At 54.8% G+C, this 20,595-nt stretch overlaps 1 protein-coding gene across 1 annotated transcript; it reads right to left on the reverse strand.

The window, feature by feature from the left end:
- Positions 1–614: 614 nt before the first annotated feature.
- On the reverse strand, positions 615–14,251 carry LOC142076197 (olfactory receptor 14I1-like). Its single transcript, XM_075138577.1, has 4 exons — positions 13,807–14,251; positions 3,767–3,873; positions 751–838; positions 615–697 (listed from the first exon to the last, which is right to left on the reverse strand). The coding sequence occupies exons 1-4, from the start codon at positions 14,249–14,251 to the stop codon at positions 615–617; spliced, it is 723 nt and encodes a 240-aa protein (XP_074994678.1).
- Positions 14,252–20,595: the final 6,344 nt, after the last annotated feature.

Consider the following 20,595-nt stretch of genomic DNA (forward strand, 5'->3'; position numbering starts at 1 on the left):
CCACCCCTTGCGCCACACCACAGCGGTTCTTGCCAGGGACCCCAGGAGCAGGAAGAAGAGCAGCACAACCAGGTGGGGAAACAAAGAAAAGCTCTGTGACTCTCCTCCTAAGGGAAGCAAGGAGAGGAGAGGCGGCCAGGCACTCAGGAAAGCCTTCTCCTCACCCAGCAGAGCACAGCACCTCCCAGTGAGCAAAATCCCAGGGCAGTGGCTCTCAGCCCCTTTGCCCTGCAGAGGGAAGTGGCCACGTGTCGGGAGAGACGCACCTCTGCTGCGCTAGAGCTCGGGCTGCAGAGGAGGCAGCTCCTGCCCTGGACCACACCGCCTTGAGGGCAGAGGCTCTGCTGGGTGGGAGACGAGACCCGGGGTCTTGCTCAGAGGAAAGGGTCTGCATTGGAGGGGATGACAGGGAGCTTCCCAAATTCTCCCTCCCATGCCAGTTCTGGTTGGAGCTCCGTATAGCTCTCTGCCCATGTCTCTGCTGCCTGGAGCTATCCCTGCCGGGAACTGTTTCTCTGCCCTCAAATGGTTCCCGGTCAGGGATCACAGCCCCCATCACCGACTCCCCTCTGCTCAGCTCTGACCTGAAGAAACCTCCCACTTCCAGGCACTCTCTAGAGGTACTCCCCCTTTGCAGGCAGTAAGGAGCAGGTCAGACAAACCCCGATGAGGACAACAAAGGTGATGCTGGTGCTTTCTGGAGCCAGAGGAGTAGATGAAAGCAGTTTACTTGGCTCCTACCAGACCTACTGATCTCTCGGTGGAGCAGCTCAGGACTCTCAGTCTCCCTCTCCAAAGGCAGCAGCGCCTTTACCCTTTTTCCTGAAACAGCAGGAACCTGAAAGCAGAGACTGAGGAAAGCTCTTTACCTTTAAGGTATCCCCTGCCTTGGTCTTCCTCTGGAAGAGTCCCCTCTGAAATGCCCTGGGCAGCTCTGGGTGCACAGCCTGGCTTCACCCCTTCACGCTTGTCTAACAGGAGCCCCTGGCCTGGGAGTCCTCGTGCCAGATCTTGCAGGCTGGAGGCTGGGATAGCTTTAGGAGACCCCTCCAGGAACCGCAGCTGCATTGCCCTGCACCAAGAGACTTACCGTGTCAGGGGCTGTCAAGCTTTCCTCCCTTCGAGCTCTCCTCTGTCCTCCCACTGCAGACTGCCTGGAACCTCTCTCTGCCCTACTCCTTCTCCCAGAGCCCTGCTGCGCTTTGCAGAGGAGTCGTTCCTGGGCAGAGCTGTCTCTCTGCAGCGCTGCCTGCTCCCCGTGAGCTCCCTCCATCCCAGGAGCCTGTCTCAGCCCAGGAGTAGAGGACCCGCCCAAGACGTCACTTCCTCTGCCCCCCACCCCGCCCTGCGCTCCCTCCAGGTGTCCCTGGGGCTCTCCAGGGACCTGCTTGGAAAGAGACTGAAGTCATCCCCAGTGTTGCCTGTCTCACCTCTGCAGAGACATGTCTTTCCAGCAGCGGCCTTTCTCCTCTCAGAGACACAGCTGGGTCTGAGAATCACCTTCCTTGTCCCACCATTGGTCAGGACCCCTGGACGCTGGCAGGGAGGGATCTCCTTTACCTCCTTTGCTGAGGGAAGGGAATCGGCTGAGTCAACGGAGGCATCTCACCCTGGGTCTGTAGTCCTGGGGCTGGAAGGGACCTCAGCTCCCTCCCACGCCTGCCACAAACCCACAGGAGGTGAGATTCCTCTTGCTTCAGGGGTGGTGTCTGTTAGAAATAGGCACCCGCACTCTTTTCCATGGTGCCGTGGTCATCGATGGAGATCATAGAATCATAGAATCATAGAATGGTTTGGGTTGGAAGGGACCTTTAAAGGTCATCTAGTCCAACCCCCCTGCCATGGGCAGGGACATCTTCAACTAGATCAGGTTGCTCAGAGCCCTGTCCAACCGGACCTTGAATGTTTCCAGGGATGGGGCATCTACCACCTCTCTGGGCAATCTGGTCCAGTGATTCACCACGCTCAGTGTAAAAAAGTTCTTCCTTAGATCTAGTCTAAATCTCCCCTCTTTTAGTTTAAAACCATTCCCCCTTGTTCTGTTGCAACAGGCCCTGCTAAAAAGTTTGCTGCCATCTTTTTTATAAGCCCCCTTTAAGTACTGAAAGGCCGCAAGAAGGTTTCCCAAAGCCTTCTCTTCTCCAGGCTGAAGAACCCCAACTCTCTCAGCCTTTCTTCATGGAAGAGAGTTCACACACAAACACCTGGTGACATTTGGGGTGCCAGATGTTGTCCACAATAATGGAGCAGAACTCAGAGACTGGGAAACATCTGGGGGCATCATCCTGCAGCCTGGTGAGGATGCCAGCTGAAATGACGGCAGATGCCCACGTTTAGGACATCACCACCTGCCCCTACTCACGCTGTTCAGGGCCACCTATAGAGGTGTTCAGCTGGCCAAACGGAGTTATGTGCCAGAGGGAGAGCGAAGTCTGTCTCTTTCTCCCCTCCGGTACCTGTATTTCCTAGCTGTCCATTGGCTGTAACAATAGGTGTCTCACACGTCCCCACGTAGCCAAACCTCCTTCAGGGCAGCTGCTCATTTCATGGCCAAACACAGGCCTGTAGTGCCATGTGAGACGCCAAGGCTCTCCACCAAAACTGCACGTGGCTGGCAGGGACAGCCCAGGCCCTGCAGGAAAGCCATGTCCACTCAGAGTGGGTGCGTGGCAGACACCCCAGGCGGCATCTCAGAGTAATTGGGTGCTTGTGTGAAAGTGGCTGATTCCCATCTCTCTCCAGTAGATGCAAGGCACTGCATGAATAAGCAGCACATTGCGCTGGGGTCTCCACTTGTGGGCCTACGTTCTCAGCTTCTTCTGGTTCTCCCTCCCCATCCTTCACTCACCCTCTTGATGATACGGTCTTCAAAGAGTCCAATGACTTCAGAGTGTGCCTGGATCGCAGGATATGCACCCCCAAGGACAATTTCAGCAGCACCTTGTCCTTCCAGGAGATCAGTGCCTCTCTCCACCAAAGGCCCTCCAGGGCTGCAGAGACGCCGCAGCCAGCAATGCCCTCTCCTGCCAGGGCTGCCCAGCCCAGCCCTCTTTCTCTCTGACCTTGGGGACAGCAGGGATTGCTCTCTTTCTGGGCACCTCATGTCTTTCTTACAACGCCATCTGCCATCCGCTCCAGCATGTCTCACGTACACGGGCTCTTGGGTGCTTGGTATCCCTGTTCACCATGACAGCTCTGAGCTTGGCCCTGGAGCCACAACTCAGGGGCTGCAGCCCAGATGTGCAACACTGTCCTCTGACTGGGAACGGACAGGAGGAGCTGGACCCCGTGGTCTGTCACAAGCTGTGACCCTGGTGGAATAACTTCCGAGGCACAGTGGGACACCTCACACAACTTGCTGCAATGGATGGATAAAGGTTCTTCACGAGAGACGGGCTCGGAGCATCAGAAGAGGAATACGTTCTGTGGGAAGGAGTTGCTGGGATGTATGGAGCTCCTTGCTGGGAGAGTCACCAGGTTGGGTGAGCCCTTGTGGGTGAGGATCAGAGGAAAGGCCAGTGAGGGCAACATTGTGGTGGGAGATAAAGAACCTGCAAACAAGGGGAGGAGGTGGCCAAGCTCTTACTTAAGCAACGCAAGGAAATCTCCAGATGAGCGACCTGGGGCTCCTTCTGGGGACTTTCATTACCCTGACATTCATTGGAGGGGGAACACAGCACTGTGAAAATAGACCAATAGGTTTCTGGAGGATGTTGGAGCAATTTCTTAGGAAAGCCACCAGAGGACCAACATGGATGATGCTCACCTGGGTCAGGTCCTTGCAAACCATGAAGAGCTGGTCAGGGAGGTGAAAACCAGTGTCATCCTTGGCTGTAGTGACCATGAAATAGGGGGGTCCAGCTCTTGAGCAGACTGAGGAAGGAGAGGAGCAGGGTGCAGGTGTCAGACCTCAGAGGGGAAGACTTTGGCCTATTCAGGGGGCTTCTAGTGGGGATCCCGTGGGCACAGCGAAGGGCAGCACAACTCAGTACAGCTTGTCTTTAACGACAGAATCGCCCACGAAGAGCAGGGGTGAGTACATAGCTCACAAGACCGGCTTGGGTGAAGAGGGAACTCACGAGGAAGCTCCATAGGTAATGGAAGCCTCCAGGAGGTGGATGCAGAGACCCACTTCAGATGGAGGGCTTTAGAAATAGGAACGGCTTTAGGAAACCCGTAGCTTCCCTAGAGATGACCCTTGCAAGGGAGTCCAAGGGGACCACAATGAGCTGCTACTACTTCAGTGACAGTTAAAGGATAAACACAGAAAACGCGGGGCCACCTCTGACTTCAGGGAGAGTAGATGCAGAGAGCTCTGACATCCTCTGTGTCCTCTTTCTCTCAGTCTTTCCCAGCAAGGTCTTCAAGGCCTTTGGACCTCGCGGCAGAACCCAAGGACAACAACCAGCAGTGGATGGGGGATGGAGTCAGGGGTTACTTGGGCAAACTGAGCCCTTCACAGTCAAGGGCACCAGAGGGGCTGCCTCCGCGGGTGAGGAGAGAGCAGGCCGATGTCACAGTGGCATCACTCATCATCACCTTTGAGAGGTTAAGGAGGTCAGGGGAACTTCCTGAAGACTGACAAAAAGGAAATGTTGCGAGCATCTTTCAAAAAGGCCCAAAAGATGAGCTGGGGAGCTAAAGGCTGCTTAGCCTCCCTTTGGTTGAGGAGTGCGTCCCTTCGCGTGTCCTCTTGGATCACAAGTTAGGACGTTGCATTCTGCATGGTTGAATAAGTTGATGGGTAAAGAAATGATTGGCTGGTTGGGCCTGGAGGGACGTGGTGACCTGGAAACTGAGCACACAGAAAAAGAAAAGAAATATAAAAAAATAAAGCAAAATAATTGTATTATTGCACTTTACAGATTTTAGAACTCCTTATGCCCTTATCCTCCCTCTTTCCAAACATTTGTCCTGTGGTGGGGCAGGAGGGCTGGTTTGTTTTGGGGTTGGTTTGTTTTTTGTTTTTTTTTAAGAACAATTTTGGACATCAGGGTGGCTTGAGTTACAGGAGCGCAGAGGCCTGGTGTCGCCCTCCATCTGCAGTCTCAGTTGGAGGGTCCTGGTCTCCCACAGCCCCCTGTGGTCACTACCAGTCCCAGGTGAGTGTGTCAGGCACACCAGGACCTCCTCAATTGGCACTGGAGGCTTCTGGTCAAGAACGGAGCTCGGCTTGCAAAGATGAGGACATTTTCTCAACATTTACGTAGTACGGGAACATTTTCACTTTTGAATACTTTTAATGGAGAGAGAGTGTTTCCCTGTGTTGCCATCAAGAAGTTTTCCAGGATGTGTACTGCTCTCAGGAGAAGAAACCTTGATCTTCCCAGCACTTGCTTGACCACTGCTCTGCCCAGTACAGAATGTACGGAATCTCACTAATCTTTTTGGTATTGCCACATGTCCTGATTACACTGACCATTTCTCAAGTCATCTCCTCAGCGGACTGTCTGCACCTTTGCATTTTCGAGTGTCCATCCCCTTTTCCCCCTCCGATTACTCTCCATTCACTCAGACCCCTCCCAAGTACCCAGGTGGGGATTGGGGGTGGGGGTGGGATGAAGAGCGTCTCTAGAACGTCTGACAGAAAGGGTCTTGCTTTTCCTACGTACTCATACCTCCTCGTGAGACACTCTGGATCAGTATGAATTAGAGATTTTTTATATTGTTTATTCTGTAAGCAGGAAAATAAAGAAAACTGGAAAAAGCATAAACCTTTATAAACCGTTATTTCTTTTTGAAATCTTCTCATTTAGACTATACTCCTGAAATCTCTCTAACGAACTACACAAGAATAGAGGAATTAAAGAAAACTGCGGAGAGCCCTGGCACGTTCGGGTCTTTGCATTTCAGTGAGCCCTCTGGTGCCGAGTTCCTGAACTGCAGATCCTGAAAGAAGATTGAACAAGTCGCTGAAGAAGTATTTAAAACCTGATTAAACTCTCCAAGGTTCTGAGGGTGTCAGTGGGCCCCCTGAGGACCATCACAGATGAAGCCATGAAGGGAAGCACGGGTGGAGGTACCCCTCCCTGGGGGCTGCCTTAAACTGGAAAGAGGTAAGCACTGGTTACAGGTGACAAAGGCAATGTGCAGGCGGCTCTGATGCCACGTGAGCCCTTGATGTGTTCCATCAAGAAGGATGGGCCAGCTCTGATCCCTGGGAAGGGAGATTCTTTCTCTCCTGCGTTGCTCAGGGCTCGTCATGGAGCAGTGTGATGTGGGGGGGGTGCGATGCCGAGTGCAGGACAACCCTAGGACTGCCTGAACTCCATGGAGGGATGAGGAGGCCACAAGGGCATGGGGCTGTAAGGAAATGATGTCCCCTCATGCTTCTTGGTGGCAGTGACGATATTCATAGCTGAGAGGACAGAGATCTTGGTTGTGTTGGGGAAGTCCCAGCCCCACCAAGGCTCTCAGTCATCCCCACCACAGGCTCTCCCATGCTGTCCCATGCCTGCAGCAGTTCTCCTGCAGACTTTGGCCACCCCCCACTACTTCCCCACCTCACTCTGAACCTAGGATCTCCCAGGCTTTACCAATGGCTTTTTGTCCTCCCTGCCTTTTCCTTCTAACACAAAGCTCTGGTTTGCTGGGGCTTTGCCAAACCTGTGAATCCCCAAGCAACACATCCAGCTTCTTTCAAAGCTAATGCTCCTCAATCACCTAAGATGTCCCAGCACCATACTTACTCATCATCGAATCATAGAATGGTTTGGGTTGGAAGGTGTCCTGGTTTTGGCTGGGATAGAGATAATTTTCTTCCTAGCAGTTGGTAAATAGTGCTATGGTTTGGATTTAGTCTGAGAATAACGTTGACAACACACTGATGTTTGAGTTGTTGCTGAGTAGTGTTTACCCTGGTCAAGGACTTTTCAGCTTTCCACTCTCTGCCAGGTGCACAAGAAGCTGGAGGGGGCATAGCCAGGACAGCTGACCCAACCGGCCAACGGGGTATTCCATACCATATGACATCATGCTCAGCATATAAGGCTGGGGGAAGAAGAAGAAAGAGGGGGATGTTTGGAGCGATGACGTTTGTCTTCCCCAGTAACCGCTATGCGTGATGGAGCCCTGCTTTCCTGGAGGTGGCTGCACACCTGCGCCTGGGATAGACTGACAGCCTGCAGTGGCAGGGGAAGGGGACTGCCTGGCTGGGGAGCAGCTCTGTGGAAAAGGCCCTGGTGGTGCTGCGGAACAGAAGGTAAAACAAAACCCAGTAGTGTGAGCTGGTGGCAGAGGCGGCCATCAGTATCCTGGAGTGTGTAAAGAGAAGCCTCACCAAAAGAGTGAGGGAAGTGATTGTCTCCCCCTGCTCATCACTCATTAGACCACCAGTGCACTACTGTGTCCACTTCTGGGCCCCTGGTTCAAGTGTACTGGTCTGGCTGGGATGGGGTTAACGTCCTCTGTGGCGCTGTCTTTGGCATTTGTGCCTAAACCAGTGTTGATAACACACCAGTGTTTTGGCTGTTGCTGAACAGTGTTTGCACAGCGTCAAGGGCTTCCCTGTTTCTGACTCTGCTCCCTCCCAGTGAGTAGGCTGGGGGTGGGCGAGAAGTTGGTCGGAGGACACAACCAGGACAGTTGACCTTGACTAACCAACTCCGTACAATATGACGTCATGCTCAGCAATGAAATCTGTGGCAGAGGAAGAAGGAGGAGGAGTTTTTTGTCGTTCAAGGTGTCTGTTGCTGGGAGACTGCTGGGCGTCAGTCTGCTTGTGGGAGGGGGAAAGTGATTGCCTCTTTGTTATGGTTTATGTTTGGGTTTACACTTTTTGTCCCCTATTATCTGTTTTGATCTCAACCCACAAGCTGCACAACAACTCCATGCGGCAGCATGGGTGGAGACCTGGCCAGCTAAGGAGTGCCCTGAGGAGAAGGGCTGGGCACCAGGACGATGCCATAGGAGCCAGTGGGCCTCCCATTTCAAAAGGAAAGTGGAGAAACTGGAGAGGGTGCGGAGGAGGTCTGCCAAGATGGAGCTAGGGGCCTAAAGCAGGAGCTGTGAGGAGAGTCTGAGGGAACTGGGCCTCTCTAGGCTGCTAAAGGAGGCATGGGGCAACCTAGGAAGAGCCTACAGCTACCTGGAGAGATGATGGAACCAAGCCTTTTTGCAGTGGCCAATGATATGACAGAGGCAACAGGCACAAACTGCCTCTTGGGAGCTTTAGGCTGAGCCTTAGGGAAAATAAAATGGCCTAGGCTGAGGGTTGCTGTGATCTCCTTTGGAGCTCTTCTTTGCTGGACTAGAGGCTGGACTAGAGACCCCCAGCAGTCTCTTTCCCACCAACCCTTCCATGAGCCTGTGCCTTGACCATGTGCCCTATGAGAAAAGATGAAGCTGGAGGTGAGGGTCTCTACATCCTGTGCTCCTAGGACAGTTCAGGGTGGAAGGGAGCTCAGGTGCTCTGTAGTCCAATGCCCAGCTCCAAGCAGGGCCAGCTCTGAGGTCAGACCAGGTTGCTCAGTAAATGTCAGCACCCACCGAGAGAGTTTACACATGAACCAGGCATCTGGGCCACCATTACAGAAATGGAGACGAGGCCTTTGAGCAGCTCCCTGAGCACAGCTAGGGGTACGCCATGCCTCCGGAGATTCCTGGGAACATCCACCTTCTTGTGCAGAGGAGTGTGGTTCTTCTGCAAGTTTCCTGGCATCTCTCCAGACCACGGGGTGCTTAAGGCTGGACACAGGATTGAAAGAAAGCCTCTGGCCTGGGTACTGTCAACTTAATTGCTAAAGGAGAGGGAGGTGGAGGGATCTCAGCATTTCCAGGTTCCTGCTGAAGATTCAAGGCCTCCGAGAAAGGAGCTGAAGAGAACACTTGTGAACTAGCATAGCCTTTAGATCGTTTCACATGTGAGGGCTCTGCTCCCCCATCTCAATCCTTGGCACCCAGAAACCTCACCTGCTTTTCCCCCCTCTCCTCCCAAAACCTGACCAAGTGATGGGAGGAAAGGCAGCAGAAAGGCCTTTGGCCTCTGTGAATCAGCCGGGGTCTGGCACCTGGAGGGCGATGGTGTCATTTCATTGGACACCCCATAAAGACTCAAGCTGGGGAGTGCCTCTGCAAGTCCGAACCAACAAGGTCCATGGCCAGGCAAGGCTGTGTCTCTGGCTGTGTCTGGAGACCCGAACACCTACAGCTTAGATGAAGCTGGGGCTGAACCTCAGGCCTGGGCTTCAGTGGTCTCCTGGGCCCATGGGCAGAGATGCAGGTGGAGGCCCCAGGTGATGCTGCTCAGGGCATGAAGGCCTATGGATGCTCTCAGGGCCCTGACACTGCCATATTGGACCCACCTGCCAGTGCCCTCACTAGCCCAAATTCTCACTCCCTGATGTGCAGGGTCTGCTCTCTGCTACTCTCCTTCCCCATGTCCCTGGGCATCTGGGAGACCACAATTTCATGGTCACTTCAGCCAAGGCTGACACTGGTCTTCACATCCCTGACCAGCTCTTCCTCCTTTGGCAGTACCAGGTCCAGGTGAGGAGAAGACTGGGTGGCCCATTCAGAAGCTGACCCCCACACAAGCCGCCATCTAACCTGTTACGTGTCCCATAGAATCACAGAATTATAGAATCATTAAGGTTGGAAAAGACCTCTAAGATCATCGAGTCCAACCGTCAACCCAACACACCATGCCCACTACACCATGTCCCTAAGCGCCTCATCTACACGTCTTTGAAATACTTCCAGGGATGGTGACTCCACCGCTTCCCTGGGCAGCCTGTTCCAAGGCCTGACCACTCTTTCAGTAAAGAAATTTCTCCTAATGTCCAATCTAAACCTCCCTTGGCGCAACTTGAGGCCATTTCATATATCCCTCCATGTATCTGAGATGAGACCCTCCATATATCTGAGCTGCCCTGACACCACACAAGGTAGCCCCCACTCCTCATCTTCCCCATCAGTCTCTCCTAAAGATATTGTACCTCCACCCACCACAAAAGCCGTGGGAGCTGTCCTTCCCCACCTCAGCTCTTATTCCACTGAAGTCACAGCTCTGTGATGACACCCGGGGTTCCTGCTCTCTGTGGCCCAGGCTGGGGGCTTTGGTGCCCATTTGGGCTGCAGCCCCTCCGATGGGGCACCAGGGCCAAGGGCAGACTTGTCCCATGCAAACCTGGTCCCCAGAGATGGGACCCCGTGTGTGGAAAGGCTTTGCTTCCCAGCAGAGGCATGCTGGAGTGGGTGGCAGGTGGCCACAGAATGGTGGATGAGGTTGCCACCCCGAGAGCAAAAGCTGCAGAGCCCAAGGCCAGAGAGAAAGAGGCGAGGGCTGTGCAGCCCCGGCAGGAGAGGGGTTTGCTCTCCCAGGTGACTCTGCAGTACCATGGGGCCTGTGCCAGAGGTGGGGCTGATCTCCACGAAGGACAAGGTGCTGCTGAGAATGTCCCTGGGGGAGGACAGCCTTTGATCCAGTCACACTCTGGACATCATGCTGGGGGCCAACCAGCTAGACAGCAGCTCTGCAGAGAAGGACCTTGGGGTCCCAGAGGACAAGCAGCTGAGCAGGAGCCAGCAGTGCACCCCCGCAGCCAAGGCCAACAGCCTCCTGGGCTGCATTAGGAGAAGCATTGCTGGCAGGTGGAGGGAGGTGACCCTTCCCCTCTCCTCAGCACTGGTGAGGCCCCATCTGCAGTGCTGTGTCCTGTGCTGGGCTGCCGAGTGCAAGACAGTTGTTGACCTACTAAAGCAACTCCAGCCAAGGGCCACAAAGCTGCTTTAAGGGACTGGAGCATCTTTCACAGGAGGAAAGGCTAGGAGATGTGGGACTGTTCAGTCTGGAGATGAAAAGGCTTGGAGGGATCTTATTAATGTATATAAAATTGCACCTGAGCCCAAGAAAACTTTTTGACTGTGAGGGTGGTCAATCACTGGAACAGGTTGCCCAGAGAGGTTGTGGAGTCTCCATCCATGGAGATATTCCAAACCCACCTGGACAAGGTGCTGAGCGACCTGCTCTAGCTGACCCTGCCTCAGCTGGGGGGTTCAACCAGATGATCTCCAGAGGTCCCTTCCAATCTCAACATTTCCATCATTCTGGGAGTATAAAGGAGAAAAGACAGACAGAAAGAAACGAACAACACATAGCCCGGACCGCAACTCTGGTGGGATCTATGGAGAAGACCCAAGCTGAAGCAGGGCAGAAGTGTGAGGAGAAAGGAGATGAAGTGATATTATTTACTGACTCTTAACCCCCTCTTCACCTTCCTCCTGGGGTTGGGGTAGATAGATGAATTAGGAACAATGGAGTAATTTAATCCTGGGAGAAAGTGTGAGGAGAATGGTCTTCAGTATTTTTGTCATGGTTTCTCAGAATCCCAATCTTTTTTAATGGGCAATAAATTAAATTGATCCTCGGGAAGTCAACACGTCTTTGCCCATGCCACTGACCTCCTTGACTTTGTCTTCACCCATGACATTTCTGGTTTGTTTGCTCCCTTTGTCCTATTGAGTCAGGCGAGTGAGTGAGTGAGCAGCTGGGTTGGTATCTGGCTGCTGGCCAAGGCTAACCCATAAGAGGACCGCATCTGGACTGCAGCGTCTAGTTTGGGGCTCCCCAGCACAAGAAAGACCCTGACAGACTGGAGTGAGTCCTGCAGAGGCCAGAAGGATGGTTGGGGCCTGGAGCACATTTTGGCCAAGGAGAGGCTTAGAGAGCTGAGTTTTTGAGAAATGCCAGAGAGCCAAACACTGGAGCAAGGACCCAGGCCAGTTGGTGGGATCTCAATCAATGGAGATTTTCAATGTTTGTTGAGACAAGGCCATGAGCACCTGATCGAGCTGGGGCTGCCTGAGGAGGGTCTTGGCTGAGAGACCAGCTGTGGCAAGAGCTCTGGGACTTGTGTGTAAGAAGTGTCAGTAGGAAACTGGTTCCCTTTTTGTTAATAATGGCAGTGGAGTTGGGTATCAGTGAGCCCCGGAGGAGAAGGACAGAGGTGACCATGCAGCAAAGGTCCCTCCTCAGGGCTGGGGTGTACGACCAGTCATGGGACTGGCCGGTGTGTGGGACTGATCTCGGATGGTTTTCCCAGGACAGCTTCCCCGGGTTGTCCAGGGAACATGGCACAGACTGGGCCTCTCTCTTGTGCACCTTTGGTGCCTTGCTTCCTTCTCCATGACGCCTGACTCTGCACTGTGAGCACCCTGCTGTGTGCCCCCACCCTGCACACTCACACAGCTGAGCTCTACACTGCTGCTTTCCTCTCCCGGGCACTTCCCAGCCCAGCCCAGCCCCTCCCCAGCTCTCCCCACCACCCCTGCCCTCTCCCCAGCCCAGCCCAGCAGAGCAGCCCAGCCTGGGCTGGTCCCACGGCAGTGCCCACCACAGGGTGCTGCAGAGCTCTGGGCACTCACCCCACGGCCCCAGCCCCTCTGAGGGGCACAGCAGCTGCTGGGGGGCACACAGGGAGCTCAGCCTCCCCATCAGCCCCAGGGATGGTGCTGGCCCCAAGGCCACGAGGAAATGGAGGCTACTCACGCGCTGGCTCTCCTGAATTCATATTGCAGGTGATGCCCAACCCTCACTGAATTTGCCCCCTCCTCTGCTCCCACCAGCCCCACTCCCCACGACAGCACGACAATCCTGGCCCTGGGCCTCCTCCGGCACCTCCTGCATCTCTCCAGTCTCCCCTCCCTCTGCCTGCTGGGTCCCCACTCACTCCCATGGCACTGCAGAGTCCTTGTTCATGGATACGTCGATTTGGTGCTTTACTTTTGGGGGACTTGACCTTGGAGGGTGTTTCACCTTCTGAGTCTCCATTCATTCCAACCCCAGGGCACGGGGTGAGTCCCCATCCTCTCCTCTCCTCACCCCTCCAAATTCATTTCCAGAGACTCTGGTATGTGCCATCAGTCTTGGCATCCATGAAGGAACCTGAGAAGATAATGGGAGCTCATGGACCATCTGCCCTGCCATTGGACACCAAGAAGAGAGCTCTTAAATCCAGACCGTTTCGGCCAGTGGAACCCAATGGTAGCATGAGCTTAACTCCCAAAACATTGAGAACACAGGGAGAAAAGATTGTTTAAAAGACCAATTCCTTAGACATTTTCGTGGAAGCAACTTTGGGCGAAGAGCCCAGCCTTCAGGCACTGCACCTGGGAGATCCCCTTTTATTGAAGAGCTGCTATTGGCCTTGCCACATCTGACACAGTGTTGGGCAAGAGACAGATGCAACAGGATCAAGCCTCAAGACAAGGAGTATAAACCCAGAAAATTATATATAAGCAGGATTATCACAAGAGAAAAAATCAGACTTGTGGCCTAAGATAAACTCTGGGGAATGTGCAGAGAAGGGGAGGCAGGTTATTGTCGGTGAAACAGCGTCCACTGGGCCAGTTTCCTTAGGGCATCCTTGAGCTCCTGGTTCCTCATGCTGTAGATGAGGGGGTTCACTGCTGGAGACATCACTGAGTACAGAAATGATACCACCAGATTTAGAACGGGGGAGGAGATGGAGGGGGGCTTCATGTAGGCAAACATGGCAGTGCTGACAAAGAGGGAGACCACGGCCAGGTGAGGGAGGCACGTGGAAAAGGCTTTGTGCCGTCCCTGCTCAGAGGGGATCCTCAGCACGGCCCTGAAGATCCGCTCATAAGACAGCACAATGAAAACAAAACACCCAAAGACTAAACACACACTAACCGCAATAAGTCCAACCTCCCTGAGGTAGGAGTGTGAGCAGGAGAGCTTGAGGATCTGGGGGATTTCACAGAAGAACTGGTCCACAGCATTGCCGTGGCAGAGGGGTAGTGACAATGTGTTGGCCGTGTGCAGGAGAGCATTGAGAAACCCACTGGCCCAGGCAGCTGCTGCCATGTGGACACAAGCTCTGCTGCCCAGGAGGGTCCCGTAGTGTAGGGGGTTGCAGATGGCAACGTAGCGGTCGTAGGCCATGACAGTGAGAAGACAATACTCTGCTGCGATCAAGAAGAGAAAGAAAAAGACCTGTGCAGCACATCCTGCGTAGGAGATGTCCCTGGTGTCCCAGAGGGAATTGGCCATGGCTTTGGGAACAGTGGTGGAGATGGAGCCCAGGTCGAGGAGGGAGAGGTTGAGGAGGAAGAAGTACATGGGGGTGTGCAGGCGGTGGTCGCAGGCTATGGCGGTGATGATGAGGCCGTTGCCCAGGAGGGCAGCCAGGTAGATGCCCAGGAAGAGCCAGAAGTGCAAGAGCTGCAGCTCCCGCGTGTCTGCGAAGGCCAGGAGGAGGAACTGGGTGATGGAGCTGCCGTTGGACATTTGGTCCCTCTGGGCATGGGGACCTGTTGGAGGAGGAAATCACAAGAAGTTAGGGGAGACTTCTCTGAGCAAAATCCAAGCCATTTCCCACAGCCCCTCCCCCTGCTGCACACCCCCCTTTGCATTTTCCAGGAATCCTTCCTCAGCTGCGGGGCTGGAGCTCTGGTGGGTGCTGGCTGAATGTGGCGTGAGGAGCAGGGCCTCTGCCCGCTGGCTGCCGAGGAGTCAGCCCTGCTCTGCAGCAGTGGGTTCCTGGGAAGGGTGGGGGCAGGGGCCAGTGCTGGCGTTTGACTTGGTCAGATGGAACCGCTCCTAACGCAGAAGGGCCTGTCAGCACCTGCACTCCCCGTGCTGAGGAACTGAGGTGGCAGAAGGCACTTGGAGAGGCTTGGGGGTTTTGACAGCTCCCCCCATCTCCCCTGGGGAGTGTTCTGGGATGTCAGTAACCCTCAGCATTTCTGCTGCACTCAGGAGAACAGAGTGAGTCCTGCGAGGCAAGAGGATTGCCTGTGGCTCAGAGCGCAGTGAGGGGAGCTGGTCTGTCCCCGGTCTTGTTCCCAGCTGCCTTGGGCTTGCACCTTCCTGAGATGGAGGGCGATCACATTCTTATGTTCTGTCATGCAACCAGACACTGCTGAGAGCAGAGGGATCCAGTGCAGAGCACGAAATGTCTCACCCTTTCTCAAGGTCTCAGCACCCCACTTCTAGCCCAGGACACTCGTGGCTCATTTCACCAACCCCACAGCATCTCCTCAGCCAGAGAGTCTCTGCGTTTCTCCGTGGGGCTTTCAGAGAACACAAGGGTGCTATGGGACAGCTTTGCATGCTGGCAGGCAGCTCACAGCTTGGAAGGACACCCCAAGGAGATAGCCAAGTGTCCGAATGTTGGCAGCTCAGGAAGAGACAATTGACTCACTCCCCAGCCCCACAGGCTGCGTTGCCCACAGCCCCTCGGGTTAGAGGAAAGCTGGGACACTTGTTCCCATCGACATGCCCGCACGAATGGACGAACAAGATCAGGGTGTGACTCTGCAGCTGAAATTCCCATCCCCAGGCAGTCTGGCAGCAAGAACAAGATAACGTTAAAACAGGCACAGGGAGAAAGAAGGAAAAAGACAGTCAGGGTCTGGCTGAGCGAGGCAAGGGCCGAGGCAGCCGGGCACTCAGGACAGCGTTCCCCTCACCCAGCTGTGCAGCCACCTCCCAGGCAGTGATAATGCAGGACAGTTGCCCCCAGCCCCATTGCTGGTCAGTGGGAACTGGGGACGTGGCAGGAGGGATGCCCTTGGCCTCTTCTGCTGGTCTGCTGGTCAGAGAGGTGACTCCCAGCCTAGACCCCATGGCCGGGAGGGCCGAGGGCTGTGCTGGGTGGGGGAGATGAAGGGGGTTGCTGAGGGAAGGCATCTGCACTGCAGGGGTGGCCAGGAGGTGCCCACATCTCCCCTGCAACAGGGCTTCCATTAGCAGGTCCTTCCTTTGCTGCCCATCTCTCCTGCCTGGAGCTGTCCCTGCCAGGAGCTCTTGCTCTGGCCCCACGGCTCTTCCCTGCCAGTGCTCACAGACCCCATCTCAGCCCCTGGGTGCCCAGCGCTGCCCTGCAGCCTCTCCGTGTGCGCAGGGGGTAAAGAGCAGGTCCCACAACCCCCGATGAGACTGGAAAGGGTATGCTGGTGCTATCTGTACCCCCCAGAGCGAGAAACTGAACACACAGACTCAGGAAAGCTCCTTATCCAAACAGTGATCCCTCCTTTGACCTTCCAATTGAAAAGTGCCCTTGGAAATGTCCCACTGCCCACCCAGCCAACCAAGAGGAGAAACCTCCAAAGACAGACACCTTCCCTTTCAGGGAACTCCGTCTTGAAAAGTCCCCTCAGAAATGCCCGGGGCTGAGCTGGAGCTGTGAGCAGCCCTGACCCCGGCAGCACCCTCTCGACAGCAGAAGGACCCTGCCCTGCTGGGGCTCGCTCCTTCCACCCACAGCTTCTCCCCACAGCGCCGTGGGGAGCTCCCCGGGCAGGCTGAGTGCTGAGCCTGGCAGGCGGCAGAGTCCCTGCCCCAGCACACAGCCCCTGGGGTGCAGGGACCCTGCTCGCAAGGACAGCCCTGGGCACCCCTGCCTGCACACCCCTGCAGTCCCCCCCAGCAGAAGGCAGCCCTCATGCCCTGTCCCTTTGACCGTGCAGCAGGGAAGCCCTGCTCTGCACCATGTCCTCCTCCTCCACACCACAGAAGGTGGGAGAGACCTCCGGAAATGTCCCACAGGCTGTGGCATGTGCCAGCTTTTGGAGATCTCTCCAGGCACCGCAGCTTCTTTGCCCTGCACCCGGAGACTTACCGTGTCAAGGGCTGTGAAGGTTTCTCCTCCCGTTCATTCTCAGCATCCTCCCAGCCCAGACTGCCTCTAACCTCTCTCTGCCTCGCTCCTCTCCCCTCGGTGCCTGCAGGCAGTGCCCCCAGCCCTGCTCCTGGGCAGAGCTGTCTCTCTGCAGCGCTGCCCGCTTGCCAGGAGCTCCCTCCATCCCAGGAGCCCAGCCCAGCTCAGCAGCAGAGGACCAGCCCAAGGCACCACTTGCTCTGCCCCCTCGGGGCTCCCTCCACGTGTCCCTGCGCCTCCAGGGAACCTGCTGGGAACAGCCTGAAGCCATCACTGATGGTCCCTCCCTCAGCTGCGGAGAGACACTTCTTTCCAGCAGGGGCATTTCTCCCATCTGAAGAAGAGTCAGCTCCAGGAATCACCTTTTCATTGGCCCATCTGTAGACAGGACACCTGGACAGGGACAGGGAAGGACCTCATTTAGCACTGCCCAGGGAAGGGATTCAGCCCCCATTCCATGGTTGTGGCCCTGGGGCTAGAAGTGGGCTCAGCTGCCCCCCACGCACAGCACAAGCCCACAGGAGGTGGGATTCCTCTGGCCTCAGCTCAGGTGTGCACACAGCAGACACCTGCATGTCAGCTCCTTCTCTCAGCTCCCTGCTAATTAATGGAGATGGAGGCCAGGGCTGACGTGGTCACATGCAAAGACCTGGGGACATTTGGAGTGCCAGAGGTGGTCCAAGATACCTGGAGCTAGCTGCAAGCTCTAGTGGAGCAATGCTGAGAGACAGGGCAGCATCTGGGGGCATCTTCTTGGAGGCTGGAGGTGAATCTCTTTGGCCAGTGGAAATGGCATTAGATGCCCACATTTAGGATGATGGAGCCTGTCTCTCTTCTTTATGTTCTGGGCAGCCTACGCAGGGGTTCATCTGATGGAGTCATGTACCACAGGGAGAGCTCAGTTCCTCTCTGTCTTTCCCATCCGCCAGGTTGACTAGATCTCCATTGACTCTAACGGCGGTGGTGTCCTGAACATTCTCGCATTGCCCAATCAACTTCAGGGCAGTTATTCCATGTAAGGCCAGTTACAGGCCTGTCATGGTAGGTGAGGTGCCAAGGCTCTCACACACAGCGACATGCAGTTGGCAGGGACAGCGATGGTCCTACACAGGAAAGCCATCTCCATGCAGAGCGAGGGTGTGACAGACACCCAGGCAGCATTGCGACAGATCCAGGGCCTTTGGGCCAGAAACTGATTGCCACCCCTGCAGCGTGGCAAGGTCCGTCCCTTCTCTCTCCAGTAGAGGTAGGGCACTCCATGAATGGGAAGCCCATCACACCAGGGTCACCACGCGTGTGCCTACACCTTCAGACTTCTGTTTTTTCTCTCCTCCAACCCCCACTCACCCCCTGGAGAACACAGTCAAGGACCAGATCAACAGTTGTCACAGTGGCTGGTCAGGAGCACCTTGTCATTCCTGGAGGTCAGCTTCACCTCCATCAAAGGCCCTCGGGGACAGCAGAGACCCCACCAACAGCAAACCCATGTCTTGCCAGGGCTGCCCTTCCCATCCCTGGTCCTCTCTGCCCTTGGGGACAGCAGGGTTTGCTCACTCTCTTGGCACCCAGGTTCAGCTTTCTGTTTCCACCTGCTCTCCACCCCGGCATGTCTCTGCTGTGAAGCAAAGCCTTTGCACACACGGGGGCTGGGAACCTTGGTCCCAGGTTTGCCTAAGACAAGTGAGAGCTTGGCCTGGGGCTGCACCTGCAGTGCTACAGCCCAAATGTGCACTGATGGCCTCAGCCAGGGGCACAGCCAGGACGAGCTGGAGCCTGTGCTTTTTGACATGCATGGAGGAAGTGCCATGGCATGGTGGGACAAGTGACACAGCTTGGGGTGCTGCAATGGCTGGGTAGAGGCTTTTCAGGCGAGACAGGCTGGAAGGGTCAGGAGTGGGATTCCCTCAAAGAGAAGAAGTTGTTTGGATGTCTGGAGGTCCTTTATGTGTCCAGTGAGATGTTGGGTGAGCCCTTGTGAGTGTGGGTCAGAGGAGAGGCCAGTAAAGGTGACATCGTGGTTGGAGATAAGGAACCCACAGTCAGGGTGGGGAAGTTAGCATAGTCTTTTCTAAGCACCCCAAGGAAGCCTCTGGCTGCAGAAGCCTGGCTCTCATGGGGGACTTGAATGGCCTTGGCATCTTCTGGAAGGGGAACACAGCAGGATGCAAACAGTCCAGGCGGTTTATGTCTGGGGAACCACTTCTCAGCACAGCTGCCAGATGGGCCAACAAGGGCAATCCAAACCCGGATTTGAGACTCACAAGCAGTACAGAGCTGGTCAGGGACGTGAAGGTCGATGTAAGCCTTGGCTGTTGTGACCCTGAAATAGTGGGGTCCCACCTCCCGAGGGGCGTGCGGAAGGAGAGTTAAAGACTGCACATGGTGGACATGGAGGTGAAGACTTTGGCCTGTTCCGGGGAGTTTTCGTGGGGATCCAATGGTCAGCAGCACCGAAGGGCAGCAGAGCTCAGTGCAGCTGGTCTTCAAGGACAGCATCCTCCAAGCTCGGCAATGGTCCATATCAAAACTCAGTTGAAACTTGAATGGGATTTCAAGGGCACCACGATGAGCTGTGACTACTTCAGGGACAGGTCAAGAAGAATATGTGTGGCCACTGCTCCACTGAGTAAAGCAGGTGTGGATGGAGCTGAGATACTCGATGTCCCCTGTACCTCAGTCTTGACCAGCAAGGTCTCCCAGGCCTCTGTACCTCGAGGCAGGACTCTGGAGGGGAACAGTCAGGGCTGGATAGGAATCAAGTCCTGGCTTGCTTGAGCAACCTCAAATGTTACCATGAGAATGGAGGGGCTGCATCCAAGGGTGCTGAGAGAGCAAGATGATGTCAGAGTGAGGCCAGTCTCCATCATCTTTGACAGGTCATGGAGACTGGGGGGACTCCCTGACGACTGGCAAAAGCAAAAGTTGCATGCCTGTTTCAAAGAGTCCCAGAGGATGAACTGGGGAGGGAAAGGCTGGTTAGCTTCGCTTTGGATGAATAACATGTCCCAGAGGTTGTTCTGGATTGCATTTCTGGGGTGGACGAGCCCCTCCAAGTGACACAGCTTCAGGACTCCCTGGATGTCTTGCAGCTCTGCAGAATAATTTCTTCATTCAAAGCGTTGGGAGGAAATGTATTTTTGGAAATGGCTGTAGCAATCTATATTTCCATAGAGGGAGAGAAAGGGTCGTCGTCTTGCTTATCCATGGCCATGGCCATGGCCTATGACAAAAATCAGGAGAATTTATAGACCAACCTCAAAGTTCTGAAAATGAAGACTTCTCAACAGTCAGTACACAGACCTCTTCTCTGTACATGTTTCAACTTTTGCCTAACATCTTCTTTCAGGGATTGATGCAGCTGCCAGCACAGAGGTGGCCACTGCCTCCAAGATACATGGGGGTAGCTGAAGCCCTTCCGTGGGACAGGGAAATGTGACCCAGGACCTACAGGAGCCTTTCTGAAGCAGGAGCTGGTGGCCAGGCAGAGAAGGCCAAGGCACCTCGGTTGAGATACCTCATTTCTCTCTCTGGACTAGAAAGGGACCTCTCAGCAGTTGCACTCGAGGTGTCCAACATTAGAGATCACGCTCATCCCTCTCTTCACCTGCAGTGAAGTCATATGTAATTTACCTGCAGGCAATGAAAACTGAGTGGGTCTAGATTCTGCAGAGTCTACTTGAAGATGCTCCTGTAAGCATTACAGGTTCAGATTTATGCCGATTTCCATGCTCAGAACAAAGCTTTTCATTCGCTTTGTCTCTCTGCTTCTCCCTGTGGCTCGAGGGAGTTTGTGACTCCAGTGTGTGACTGACGGGGTGCAAAGAGCAAATATGGGCAGAGTCAGGGGCAGGGAGTGCTTTGAGATGTCTTGGGATGTGTGCTGGAGACAATAATGTGTTTTCCACTGGTGTATGGTCATCCACAGTGGGAAGTGGACTTCGGTGGAGGTAACATGGACTTGATATACAGC

This window comes from Calonectris borealis, unplaced genomic scaffold (genome assembly GCF_964195595.1).
Source record: "Calonectris borealis unplaced genomic scaffold, bCalBor7.hap1.2 HAP1_SCAFFOLD_35, whole genome shotgun sequence".
Classification (NCBI taxonomy): domain Eukaryota; kingdom Metazoa; phylum Chordata; class Aves; order Procellariiformes; family Procellariidae; genus Calonectris; species Calonectris borealis.